At 43.3% G+C, this 14,011-nt stretch overlaps 1 protein-coding gene across 2 annotated transcripts; it reads right to left on the bottom strand.

Moving 5' to 3' along the window:
• Positions 1–1,307: 1,307 nt before the first annotated feature.
• On the bottom strand, positions 1,308–8,899 carry CDKN2AIPNL (CDKN2A interacting protein N-terminal like). 2 transcript variants are annotated; one of them, XM_032336712.1, is made up of 4 exons: positions 8,499–8,899; positions 7,080–7,179; positions 2,169–2,214; positions 1,308–1,560 (listed from the first exon to the last, which is right to left on the bottom strand). In XM_032336712.1, the coding sequence occupies exons 1-3, from the start codon at positions 8,882–8,884 to the stop codon at positions 2,200–2,202; spliced, it is 501 nt and encodes a 166-aa protein (XP_032192603.1). In that variant the 5' UTR covers positions 8,885–8,899; the 3' UTR covers positions 1,308–1,560; positions 2,169–2,199. The 2 variants fall into 2 exon arrangements, with proteins under 2 accessions (XP_032192603.1, XP_032192604.1); XM_032336713.1 differs by lacking the exon at positions 2,169–2,214.
• Positions 8,900–14,011: the final 5,112 nt, after the last annotated feature.

The raw sequence follows: 14,011 nt of genomic DNA, 5'->3' as shown, positions 1-14,011 counted from the left end.
TCAATCCAGAGTTCTGGAATCAAATCCTGCATCAGGCTCCTCACTCAGCAGGGAAGCCTGCTTCTCCCTCTGCCTGCCACTCTTACTGGTGCTCTAACAAATAAAATCTTAAAAAATATTTTTTTTTAATAAAATAAAATCTTAAAAAAACCAATGAATGAGAAGAAGAGGGAGAGGTTAAAGAACAGATACATTAGGGACGCCTAGGTGGCTCAGTTGGTTAAGCGGCTGCCTTCGGCTCGGGTCATGATCCCAGCATCCTGGGATCCAGTCCCGCATCAGGCTCTCCGCTGCTTCTCCCTCTGCCTCTGCCCGCCACTCTGTCTGCCTGTGCCCACTCTCTCTGACAAATAAAATCTTTAAAAAAAGAAAAGAAAAGAAAAGAAAATAGATAGACAGCATTGCATTAAACAAGTATTTCTTCAGGGGCTATGTGCAAGGCAATTCCTTAAGTCTAGAAGACCAAAACCTTCAGGGTCCCTGTAGAAAAAAATAATGTGGGCTTTACTCAGCTGCCTGGGAGACCCTCAAAAAAATGTATAGATCAGCTAGGCTGCCTGGACCAAGCTATGGCATGTGGTGTCCATTTTAAAATAAGGCCAGGTGACTTTTTATAAACTGCCCTCTTCCCATGAGCTAGTAGGTACCTGAGACCTATAATTTAATTCTCACTCATCTCTTAAAAAAAAAAGATGAGTGTGTGTGGCCAGTGGCCATAAAGATAGCATAAACTTCACAACAAAATAAGGATATTGGGCCACCTAGGTGGTTCAGTCAGTGGAAGTGCCTTTGACTCGGGTCATGATCTCAGGATCCTGGGATCAAGCCCTGAGTCGGGCTCCCTGCTTGGAGTCTCCTTGTCCCTCTTCCTTCTGCCCCCCCCAATGCTCTCCTTCTCTCAAATAAATAAAATCTCTTTTTAAGATTTTATTTGACTGACAGAGGGTGATAAAGCACAAAGGGGGAGCAGGAGAGAGAGAGGGAGATACTGGGTCTCTGCTAAGCAGGGAGCCCGATGCAGGGCTCAATCCTAGGACCCTGAGAACATGACCTGAACTGAAGGCAGACACTTAATCGACTGAGCCACCCAGGTGCCCCTCAAATAAATAAAATCTTAAAAAAAAAAAAAGAAAGAAAGAAAGAAGGTCTGGTTTGCCTCAGTGCAGTGTGGGGAAAGACCATAAAACAGAATTAGACTTGGAAACACATTATTGAATAGTCCAAACTGTAAAACTCACTACCTACAATTATTACAACATAAAAAAAAAAAAAAAGCATTTTGAACAAAAAGTTTGATATTCAAAAAGTGAAAAAAAGGGCATGATTTATAAATACATAAATATCCATGCACACTTTTACAATGATAGCTACTGGAAGAATGGACCTTTTAAAATTCCAATCTAGACAAGACTGTCATTCCAACTGCCTCTTTCCTACATGTTGGAAATACCAGGAATCTTAAGAGAGCTGCTGTGGTCCATGTCACATTCATCCCAGCCTCCTTCCTAAGTCTGTAGCTGATGGTGAAAATGTGATGAATCTTCTGCCTCAGCTCTGATGCTGGGAAAAAAAAAGAAAAGGTTATTTAGCCATGTAGTCCAGCAAATCAAACTTTTAAATTAAAATAGAGCAGTGAGGGTGGGTTATGGACATTGGGGAGAGTATGTGCTATGATGAGTGCTGTAAAGTGTGTAAGCCTGACAATTCACAGACCTGTACCCTGGGGCTAATAATACATTATGTGTTAATCTAAAAAATAAACAAGTACGTAAAATACAGCAGTGAGGGGCGCCTGGGTGGCTCAATCGGTTAAGTGTCTGCCTTCCAGTAAGGTCATAGTGTTGAAGTCCCAGGATCAAGTCCCACATCAGGCACCCTGCTTAGTGAGGAGTCTGCTTCTCCTTCCTCTGCCTCTCCCCCAACTTGTGTTTTCTCTCTCACTTACTCTCTCTCAAATAAATAAATCTTTTTAAAAATAAAACAAAATAAAGCAGTGATAGAATATGTACTACCTAGATGGAAAGTACACTCAAATTACTGTTTTACTACATACAGAAAATTCAACAAAACATTGAATGTACCATCTATTTGGAAGCTAGAGCCTAATTTTCTTGTCTTGAGACACCTGTGATCTATAAATGTAGAATTTAAAGTGATAACAGAAATACCTGAAATATAACTTTCTTCATGGCATGCTCTTCAGTGAAGGGTGTTCTAAAAGCAGAATCACACAAACATACACTGTTCTAAATTAAAATCAGTTGAATCCAGGTAGTAATTCACAAGATTTCACACTGACTCAGGATATTTAGGAGATGTGAAGGTTATATATTTTTGGATTTCACACTATTAGAAACTGTAAATTCATGTCTTCAAATAGTGGCAAACTGAAGCAGATAGATTCTTTCTGGGTGCTCTCTAGCACCTTTGGTAAATTTAAACTTGGCTTTAGACAACTTTTAAGCTGGGTGTGAAGAAATCATGTTGGCTGTCACCTTGTATTTGAATGGATTTCCTTAACATTTAGCAGTGTAAGTGAATCAATCTGAGAGTCTTTTCAGTAATCGGAGTTTTCAAGGTATGACCTATTTCCTAGCTAAGTCTGTCACTCCAGCCTTTTTGAGCAATGATAAAGCAAAATTCCTCAGAAAAAGCAAAATAGGAGAGGTCTTTCCCCTTTTAGGAAAATGCAGTATCACCTAAAGAAACCATCATTACTCCAAAGGAAAAGAAAATCCCCTAAGACATCTTTCAAATTTCCCATAGGACAGACCAAGACTACGACAGTACAGAAGCTGCCACAGCTCTGGCTGCTGCAAGAACGGTCTTTGATAACAAGGTCTTGGCATGGGATTTACTCATCCTGAGCTCAGGGCAACAGACTGGTCTATGGGGTGAGAATCAGCTTTTCTGCCTTTTTCTCTTTCTAGTGGATAAAGGGGAAAAGATAGATCCAGTAATCTGACAGGCTGAATTTGTTTTAATACTCCAAAATACTTGCCACTTTATTTATTTATTTAGATTTTACTTATTTATTGAGAGAGAGAGAGGTAGAGAGCACAAGTCGGGGGAGAGGGAGAGGCAGGCTCCCTGCTCAGCGGGGCTCTATCCCAGGACCCTGAGATTATGACTCAAGCCAAAGGCAAGGCTTAACCCACTGAGAAACTCAAGCGCCCCTATTTGTCGCTTTAAAAGTCACATCTTCTGGGGCACCTGGGTGGCTCAGTAGGTTAAGCCGCTGTCTTCGGCTCAGATCATGATCCCAGGGTCCTGGGAAGGAGTCCCTGCTCTCTGCTCAGCGGGGGCCCTGCTTCCCTCTCTCTCTCTCCCTGCCTCTCTGTCTACTTGTGATCTCTGTCTGTCAAATAAACAAAATCTTAAAAAAAAAAAAACAGGGCTTCTGAAACTTTAAAAAATAAATAAATAAGTAAATAAAATAAAACATCTTCTTGGGGTGCCTGGGTGGATCAGTGGGTTAAAGCCTCTGCCTTCTGCTCAGGTCATGACCCGAGTATCCTGGGATTGAGCCCCACATCAGGCGCTCTGCTCAGCAGGAAGCATGCTTCCTCCCCTCTCTCTCTGCCTGCTTCTCTGCCTACTTGTGATCTCTGTCTGTCAAATAAATAAATAAAATCTTTAAAAAAGAAAATAAAATAGGGGCGCCTTGGTGGCTCCGGTTAAAGCGTCTGCCTTCGGCTCGGGTCATGATCTCAGGGTCCTGGGATCGAGCCCCGCATCGCGTTCTCTGCTCAGCGGGGAGCCTGCTTCCAGCTCGCTCTCTCTCTCTCTCTCTCTCTCTCTGTGCCTGCCTCTCTGCCTACTTGTGATCTCTGTCTGTCAAATAAATAAATTTAAAAAAATAAAAATAAAATTAAATAAAATCACATCTTCTTTCACCACGGCAGTTGCTTTTCCATTACCTTAGAGCTTGCCAAAATTGGACGTAATACACAGAAAAGCACTTCTTGAAATGCAAGTATGCTTGTTTTCCTACCTTCTTGTTCCCATTTCACATCCAGTCACTTTCCGTACTGCCATTTTCCTTCTTGGATGAAAATGTTCTCAGGAAAAATGGGCCAAGAAATTAAGTTGACAAATTCTTTCTTCTGAGCCAATAATGATAGCTTCCTAGTTAATCGCTCCTCTTTCTCCTTAAGACACTGGCTTGCAGGGCGCCTGGGTGGCTCAGTTGTTGAGCGTCTGCCTTCAGCTAAGGTCATGATCCCAGAGTTCTGGGATCGAGTCCTGCGTCAGGCTTCCTGCTCCATCGGGAGTCTGCCTCTCCTTCTGACCTTCTCCCATCTCATGCTCTCTCTTACTATCTCTCTCTCAAATAAATAAGTAAAATCTTTAAAAAAAAAAAAAAAAGACACTGGCTTGGAAATATTAACTCTGACAGTCCTAGTAATGACAGCCTTCCTGAGTGAGCTGCTGTCTTTTGTTAATTACTGCTCACTGGTGGATAAAGCTGGTCCACCACAAAGACGGCTAGTAGGTGCCTCGGGTTGACTGTTCAGGTAACTGAGATTGTTTGCTCAATATATTTGTATTGAATCCAAAGAAAAATCATACACTGCAACCGTTTGACAAATATCACCTGTCAGAGAACAATGCTCATTTCCTCTCAGACAAAAAAATAATAAGAGTTAGACAGGCCACAGAGATGTATTTGCCTCAAAACTGTAGAATATGTATAAATTTTTAAACCTATTTTTATAAGATTTTATGTATTTATTTGAGAGAGAACAAGCGAGAGAGAGAGAACAAGTCAGCTTGGGCACAGAGAGGGGTGGAGGGGGAGAAAGAAGCAGGCTCCCCACAAGCAGGGAGCCCAATACAGGGCTCAATCCCAGGACGCTGAGATCATGACCTGAGCCAAAGGTGGATGCTTAACCGACTGAGCCAGGAAGGTGCCCCTTAAATCTTACTTTAAAGAAATTATGTCCTAAGTTACTTGAGAGCTGGCTTTAAAACCCACCTAAACTCTAATTTTAGAGTGGAGGATCTATTCTAGGCAGAACTACAACAAACACTTTCAGGTGCATGGCTCAGTATCAAAGGGTTTCTTTGGTATGTGGGCTGGCAATGTTGCTTAATGTTTGCCAGCCTCTATTACACGCAAAGCTTCAGACAAGCGACAGAATAACTGCTGGGAAGTCCCCATGACTCTTTCCAGGGTGGGCTTCAATGGACAAAGGACAGCTTTCAATACCACACAAGTCAGTCACAGCACACACATCAGAAGATTCCTTCTCAGGATCGAAATAAATAGAAGAGTCTTAAAAACTGGCAAAACTCTACATACCCTGTAAGGATCTCACTTCTCAGGATTAACGGAGTTTCATTTTCATTGTATCAATAGTCTAAAACTTGGCTACTAAGAAAACTTAAGTTTTATTTGAAGGAAGCCAAAACACACATGATGCAAAAGTGCTCTAGAAGTAGAGGTTCCCCGCAGGCTTCTTCAAGGTAGCTAGGTGAGTATGACTAGGCTGATGGCATGCATTATCAATTACAAAAGCACTTTAGTTTCCCTTGGTCTGCGACCCAAACACAATAAAGGGTTCTGATCTCTTAATAGTCCAGAAAAACTATAAGGACTATGGCTACATATTAAGACAGAGAAGTATAGGGGCACCTGGATGGCTCAGTTGGCTAAGCGTCTGCCTTCACCTCAGGTCACTATCTCAGGGTCCCTGGGCTCCCAGCTCGGCAGGGAATCTATTTCTGCCTCCCTCTGCCTCTCCCTCTTGCTTGTTCTTTCTCTCACAGATAAATAAAATCTTAAGAAAAAAAAAAAAAAGATAACAAAATTAACTTGAAAAAACAAGTTTTAAGGACGGCAAAATACCTCTTAGGAGTAAAAAGCAAGGAAAGAATCTGCCACACGCAATTAGAAAGTAAAAGCTGATCCTAGTCCCGCATAGGCATACTCAGGCAGCAAGCAACTATCTATCTGCCCCAGGCTGAGCCCCAGGAAAACTATTTGAAATCAAATGGAGTGTACTTTTTGAGACTGAAGTACTTTCTGGGAAGCTGATAAATTAATGTCCACAGATAAATGAATGGATAAAGATGATGTGCTGTTATACATTTTTATAATGGAATACTACTCAACAATAAAAAAAGATCTTGACATTTGCTACATGGTTGGGCCTAGAGTGCATTACACTAAGTGAAATAAGACAGGTGAAGACAAATACAGTATGATTTCACTTATATGTGGAATCTAAAAAAACAAATGAACAAATAAAACAAAACAGATTCATAGATACAGGAAACAAACTATTGGTTACCAGATTGGGGCGGTGGGCGACAGAGGTGAAGGGGATTAAGACGTACAAACTTCCAATTATAAAATAAATTAAGTCATGAGGATGTGATGTACAGCACAGAGAATACAGTCAGTAAGACTGTAACAGTTTGACATAGTGAAAGATGGGTAACTGTTAAGAGATTATAATGTATAAAAACATTATGAGGTATGCCTGAAACAAACAGGATAATGTAGATCAATTATACTTCATTAACAAATTTAAAAAAAATTTTTTTTTAAGATTTTATTTATTTGGGGCGCCTGAGTAGCTCAAGTCATTAAGCTTCTGCCTTCAGCTCAGGTCATGATCCCAGGGTCCTGGGGTCGAGCCCCACGTCAGGCTCCCCGCTCCTTGGGAAGCCTGCTTCTCCCTCTCCCATTCCCCCTGCTTGTGTTCCTCTCTCACTGTGTCTTCCTTTGTCAAATAAATAAGTAAAATCTTAAAAAAAAAAAAATAAGATTTTATTTACTTGACAGAGAGAAAAAGCGCACAAGCAGAGGGGGCAGCAGGCAGAAGGAGAAGCAGGCTCCTCAATGAGTAAGGAGCCTGATGCAGAACTCAATCCCAGGACCCTGGAATCATGACCCAAGCCGACAGCAGATGCTTAACTGACTGAGCCACCCAGGTGTCCAATATTTTTAAAATTTTTTAATGAAAGGGCTTAGATCCTTAGAGAGTAAACAATATATTCTAACACATCAACATAAAATCAGGGGCCATTAACTCTATACCACTTCAGATGCACTTAGAAATCCTGTTTACCTTTTTCATTAATTCACTTCTGGTAGTAAATTGTGGCAGGTCTTCCACTTCAATCCCATCAGCCATTTCCATCACTTTGTCTAAAAGGTCTTTGTTGTAACTGCACAATAAAAAGTAGTAAGATAAAAACCTTGGAGAAATTATTTGTCACTGTGGGCACAAGTAGCTCAACTCAGCCTTCTGATGTGAATAGTACAGGGAAATGGACACATGCTCAGCATCAGGTTAGGAAACCGTTCCTCGGGCTTGTGGATTCAGAAGTGGCTGTAGGACACTGTTCTGCCAACAGAACAGGTGTTTCAAGATTTACCAAAAAAAAAAAAAAAAAAAATTTACAAAAATAGAGGCACCATATATCTGGCAATACATATTCATGGACACAGTATGAGGGCCAAAATTTTTTTTTTTAAGCACGTGCAAAGTTGGTCTAATGTAAATAACATCATCTGTTCATTCGTCCAATTTTATGACATTTTCCTAGTCTTGCAGCCCATTAACCAGGATTTCCCAGGGGCACCCAGAAAACAGAGGAAAAGCCGTTGGCACTGCTTCTCGGAATCCTGTTCTAATAACCCCAACATCTGAAAACAAAACCAAGTGGTTAAAAGGGCTGGAGGAAGCAGGTTACTAGAGTCAGACAGCCAAAAGGGGCACAGAAACCAGGACTAACACAAGTCATCTTACTATCCTAACACAATTTCACGACACTAAAAAGGATGTGGGAGCTTCAACATTTGACACTTTCTTCACTGAGGGGGTACAAGGAGTGCCTTATCGAGCATTTCAAAAACAGTCCCTTAAAGGTATGTTATTTTCTTAACAGGAAAAGCAAAGAGGCAAAGGCTGGCTCTAGCTAAGAGTCCAGCAGACTGGGGAGTAGGGAGAAAAAGCCAAAGGACACAGAGTACATTCGGCCATAAATGGTAAAATCCACAATCCTGCCAGAACACTATGGCCCTCTCTCAGCTCTTTCATATGTAAACTGGGGAACTCAGTTTCTGTGTCTGCACGTTTGGCACGTGGGTGGAAGGAGCCCAGAAATTTAAAATGTACTCCTCAAAGGTTTAAACCAATAGTATTAATACAAATAACCGCCCATCATAGATTGAGCTCTTGCTAAATAGCAGCCCCTGCTAGATGCTTTTTTTTCTTTTCTTTTCTTTCTTTTTTTTTTCTTTTTTTTTTTTTTTTGCTCTTTAATACTGTAGTCATCACAACTCATTTTACAAATGAGGAAATTGAGGCTCTGAGAGGTTAAATGTCCTTCCAAAGAGCTGGCTAGCGTGGGAATCAGCCATAGGCCGGGCCAGTGAGGCGGGAGGTTGGGGGCGGGGTCAGCACTGGGCAGGGGTCAGCCCTACGGGAGGGCTGCGGTCTGAAGGCAGGGGACAGGGTCAGCCAGCCCGCAGGGGTCCGCACCTGCAACCCAGGAAGAGGTGGTTGGCCCACACCATGGAGAGGGACAGCAGCTGATCCAGGCGGCCACCGCCATCGGGCGGGTCGCGATAGTCGGGCAAGTGGCGCAGGATGAATTCCATGCGAGCCTTCCATTGCTTCTCGCTCTCCGAGTAAGAGCGGAACTGCTCCGCGAAGTCGGCCGCCTGCCGCACCCCCGAAACTAGCTTCTCGACCGCTGCAGCCGCCTCGCCACCCACCATGGCGCCCTCCGCCGCTGAGGGCCGCACCCACCCGCCGCCTTCCCGACTCGCACCGCGCCACCTCCCCGCGGCTAGAGGGGCCCCGGCGGCGCGCGACTGCTCCGGACCACAGGCCTGGAGCGCCCTCGCCGGGAGCGGCGGCCTCATCGGCTCCGGCCCCTCAGACCTCCCCAGCCCCCTGCACCTGGCGTGCGTCTACCTGGGGGCTGCAGGGGCCGTTCTCAGTCGACCCCGCGGGGAACCGGTAGGGAAACTGAGGCCCCCAAGCACCAAGACGGAGTGTCCCTTTCCCATTAGGCAGCTGGGTGCCAGCCAGAGCTGTGCTGTGACCTTGCCCTGAGGGCTCCCAGGGCACCCGGCGGCACAAGGGTGCCCTCAGTTCTGAGGGCTTTATCTGTGTAGCTCCTGGGGTGTGCTTTTGATTAATTCTCAGTCGTCCCAACACTCTTTCCGGTTGTGGCCCGTCTTCCTGGAGCGAGCCATTCGTCCAGTTAAATAGCTGCCAGGCCCTTTGCTAAAGGCTGGCTTGCAAAAGAGCTAACTCAGATCCCTGGGCTAATGAACTTTGCCGTCTGCTGGGAGAGGCAAACACTGGTGAAATAATTGCTTGAGTGAAAAAGTTCAGCGTTGGCAGATGTTCATGAGGAGAGGTCCAGAGTGTTAGCAGCATGAATAAGCAAGGGACCTGATCCAGACTTGGAGAGGAGGGAGATGTTGTTGGAGAGCTGAGGGATGAATAGGAGTTAAACATGTAACGAGAAGTAGGCCCTGGCAAGACTCGGCCTGGCCTGGTAAGAGAGAACACCAAGATCTGTGGAACAGGGTCCTAGAGTGGGGGACAGTGGAGGAGGGGAAGCTGCAAAGATCAGCAAGGATAGTGGGCCATGGTAGGGACTGTGGTCCGGATCCTAAGAGGAATGCGAGCCTCTGAAGAATTTTAACCGGAACAGTGACAACCCCTGTTTCTTGAAAGGAGCCAGAATAGATGTGTGCACATGAGGTGAGCAGGTGAGACTAGAATAACTCTGGAGTCCGTTCAAGGGCCAGGTAGCAGGTCCACTGAGAGAAGGGCTTACTTGTAAGTGGTGAATTTCCCATCCCTGGAAGCATTCAAGTACAGGACTTGGGAAATCACTTGAGCCCCCATCACCCTTGAAAGATTATTGACCTAAAAGGATGCCCCCTCATCCCTCATCAGTTGTGGGGAAAGTATAGAGCCAGGCCTAGAATTCATGATCCAGGTCTCCACCGCAGTATATTGTGAGTAGGATCCAGGGTTCAGAGGCAACTGTGCTGTCTGGGGCTTCTGCAGCTTCTGATGGGATGTCAGGACCCCAGCAGGCAGAAACCCCATCGAAATACCAGGCAGTGTAATGAGAAGTCGGTGCCTGCAGACCCAGCACCAGGCTCAGTGAAGTCCCATTATGGTTAGCAATGGGGAGGCATGCCACTCTCACCCTGGCAAGCAGGGAGAATGTGAACAGTCTCAGCTTCTCCACAGCAATCAGAAATAGGTGCCCACAGCTGGGGCTGTCAAAATTGAGTGCAGATCACACTCCCTGAGGGACTTGTAGAAATAGCAGATTCCGCGGCCTGTCACTGGATGCTCAGAATCAAGGTTCCAGGTAACTGATTGCATCTGCCATTGACCAAATTTTGAAAGGCATTGATGAGGCTCCTCTGAACCAAATTCTTGGTCACCTGCTATACAGGTGAGAAGCTGGTCCTGAAATAGGAACCCAGGCTTTGTTATCAGCAGCTGTAGCCACACAGGTAACTTGGCCACTGGGGTGGGAAAAAGCTATGGGGTCATCCAGCAATAAGCTTATTTAGCATCATTTGGATAATGATGGGACATCTGCGCATACATATATTTACCTACATGCAAATATACTCAAATATGCATGCAAGTTATAAGAACCCAAAAGTGCATAAATAGGTATTATTAACAATAATATGACATTGTTACATTATTCTTTCAAGATGTGATGTTGTCTAGAAATGTTAGCATTAACATTTTACAAGGCCCTGTCACAAGTCCAATTGTTGCCCAGGTTATTATTTCTAATGTGTTTTTATGATTCAGATTTCCTCAGAATGGAGTACATATATAGACAAGGATCAATTTTCCTACCTCAACTTTTTTTTTTTTCTTTAAGATTTATATACTTATTTTAGAGAAAGCTCGAGACAGCAGGGGAGGGGGAGGAAGAGAGAAAATCTCAAGCAGACTTCTCACTGAGCCTGGAGCCTCATGTGGGTCTCCATTTCATGACCCTGAGATCATGACGTGAGCCAAAATCGAGTCAGAGGCTTAAACAACTAAGCCACCCCAGTGCCCCTTTACCTCATTTTTTTTTAAAGATTTTATGTATTTAGGGGTGCGTGGGAGGCTCAGTGGGTTAAAGCCTCTGCCTTCAGCTCAGGTCATGATCGTGGGGTCCTGGGATTGAACCCCACATTGGGTTCTTTGCTCGCCAGGGAGCCTGCCTCCCCCTCTCTCTCTGCCTACCTCTCTGCCTACTTGTGATCTCTGTCTGTCAAATAAATACATAAAATTAAAAAAAAATTTATGTATTTATTTGATAGGGAGAACACAAGCAATGGGAGTGGCAGGCAGAGGGAGAGGAAGAAGCAGGCTTCCCACTAAGCAGGGAACATGATGTGGGACTCGATCCCAGGACCCCAGAATTATGACCTGAGCCAAAGGTGGTGCTTAACCAACTGAGTCACTCAGGTGCCCCAACCTCATCTCCATAACCAAACAAATAAACAAACAAACAAAAACTCTTTATTGGGATTGAATTCACATGCCATAAAAGTCACCCTTTTTTTTTTTAAAGATTTTATTTATATATTTGACAGAGAGAGATCACAAGTAGGCAGAGAGGCAGTCAGAAAGAGAGAGAGGAGGAAGCAGGCTCCCTGCTGAGCAGAGAGCCCGATGCGGGACTCGATCCCAGGACCCTGAGATCATGACCTGAGCTGAAGGCAGCGGCTTAACCCACTGAGCCACCCAGGCGCCCCAAAGTCACCCATTTAAAGTATATAATTTAATGGTTTTAGTATATTCACAGATTTGCACAACTATCAACACAAACTGAATATAGAACATTTCATCACCCCCAAAAGATACCCCATACCCTTTAGCAATTCCTACCCATTCCCTCCAGCACCTGGCAACCACTAATTTATTTTTTTTGTCTCTATGGGTTTCCTCTTCTGGACATGTAATATAAATGGAATTGTATGGCATGTGGTCTTCTATGTCTAGCTCTTTCACTTCCATCATGTTCTCGAGGTTCCTCTATGGTGTAGCTTGTGTCCGTTCTTCATTCCTTTTTGTGGTCAGAAAACACTCCATTATATGGATATGCCTCATTCTGTTTATCCATTCATCATTTAAGGGGCATCTGGGTTGTTGCTACATTTGGACTATTATGAAGAATGTTTCTGTGAATATTCATGTACACATTTTTGTGTGGATATACCTTTTCAATTGTCTTAGATATATAGCAGGTTGCTGCGTCTGTGTTTAACCTTTTGAAGGACTAGCAGATTGTTTGCCGCAGTGTCTGCACCTTTCTAGATATTCACCACCGATGTATGAGGGTTCCAATTTCTCCAGTCCTTGCTATTGATTACTAATTCCCCTCCCACTCTTTTTTTACTACAGTCATTTTAATGGGCACAGAGTTGTATCTCACTGTGGTTTTATATCTCCCTAAGAACTAATGATATTGAGCATCTTTCACGTGGTTACTGGCCTTTTGCCTATCTTTGGAGAAATATCTATTCAGATACCTTGCCATTAAGAAAAAAAAAAAATGTTATTTTTTAGGAGCAGTTTTAGGTTTACAGCAAAAATAAGCAGAAGGTACAGTTTCCATCTCCTCCTTACCTCCCCTCCCTCTAACTATCAACATCTACTACCCTACATTTGTGACCTTGACACATCATTATCATCCGAAGTCCATAGTTTACATTAGGGTTTACCCTTGAAGTTTTATATCCTGTGGATTTTGTTGAATGTGTAGGACATGTATTCACCATTATAGTAACATACAGAATAGTTTTGCTGCCCTAAAAATCCTGTCTTTTGAAGAGCAAAAATTTTAAATTTTGATGAAATACAGATTTATATCTTTTGAGTGACGATTTTTGGTCTAAGAAACCTTTGCCTAACCCAATGACATGAACGTTTTCTGTTTTCTTCTGAAAGTTTTAGGTTTTACATTTAGACATATGATTCATTTCAAGTTAATTTTTGTATATGATGCAAGGTATGGGTTGTCAAGAGGGATAAAGGATATAAGACTTTACCCTACTTGCAAGCTAACAAGTTACCGTGCCACAGTTTCAATGACTGCTGATAAAAGACAGAAGCCTCCTACACAGAGACAAAGAACATTCTGACTCACAGCACAGGGAGCAGCATGGACTTCAGGTTTATGTTGGTTACCCTTGTGCACAAGTTCCACAGGAGCTATGCTAACGGGTCAGGTGGATGAGGTACAAACAGGTTCACACAGTGGGTTTGTATCACTGCTGAGGAACCCTAATCTTAGGGAACAGCAGTCTTTTCATAAAGGACTGCAGGCAAACGTGCCCAACCTTTGGCCTAGAACAATACATTACCTTTTTAATCTGGACAGTAAACAAACTTGCCCTTTACTCTGAAGGTAGACACTATCTCTATTTCATGGACAAACATCCTTCAAACAACAGTCTGCAACAAATGGACGGTTAATGTCTAACTCTTAAGATGTGAAGATGCATGACAGACCTACTGAGAAGTATGAGAATTGTCTTCCAACAACAGTTGAGTTTTTTGTTTTTTGGGTTTTTTTGCATATGGTCATCTAATTGGTCCAGTACGATTTGTTGAAAAGAGTTTTTCCCATTCAGTTACCTTAATATCCTTGTAAAAAATCAATTGACCGTATTTATGTGAGTCTATTTCTGGTCTCTATTTTGTGTCATTGATCTATGTGTCTGTCTTTTTACCAATACTATACTGTCTTGATAAGGTTGACTCAGGAGTTAGCAAACCTTTTCTGTAAAGGGTGAAATGTTGAATATTTTTCTTTGTTTCTTTTTTTCCTTTTCTTTTTCTTTCTTTGTCTCTCTCTCTCTCTCTCTCTTTTTTTTTTTTTGAAGATTTCTTTATTTATTTGACAGAAATCACAAGTAGGCAGAGAAGCAGGCAGAGAGAGAGGAGGAAGCAGGCTCCCCGCTGAGCGGAGAGCCCCATGCGGGGCTCCATCCTAAGAC

Source organism: Mustela erminea, chromosome 3 (genome assembly GCF_009829155.1).
Source record: "Mustela erminea isolate mMusErm1 chromosome 3, mMusErm1.Pri, whole genome shotgun sequence".
Classification (NCBI taxonomy): domain Eukaryota; kingdom Metazoa; phylum Chordata; class Mammalia; order Carnivora; family Mustelidae; genus Mustela; species Mustela erminea.
Note: the sequence above shows the minus strand (reverse complement) of the source record. Positions and strands in the feature narration are given on the sequence as shown.

Coding starts and splice junctions, on each gene's coding strand:
- CDKN2AIPNL (XM_032336712.1), bottom strand. CDS start 8,884: ATGAGGCCGCCGCTCCCGGCGAGGGCGCTCCAGGCCTGTGGTCCGGAG. Junction 7,180..8,498: donor CACCTCTTCCTGGGTTGCAG/GTGCGGACCCCT, acceptor TTTATTGTGCAG/TTACAACAAAGACCTTTTAG.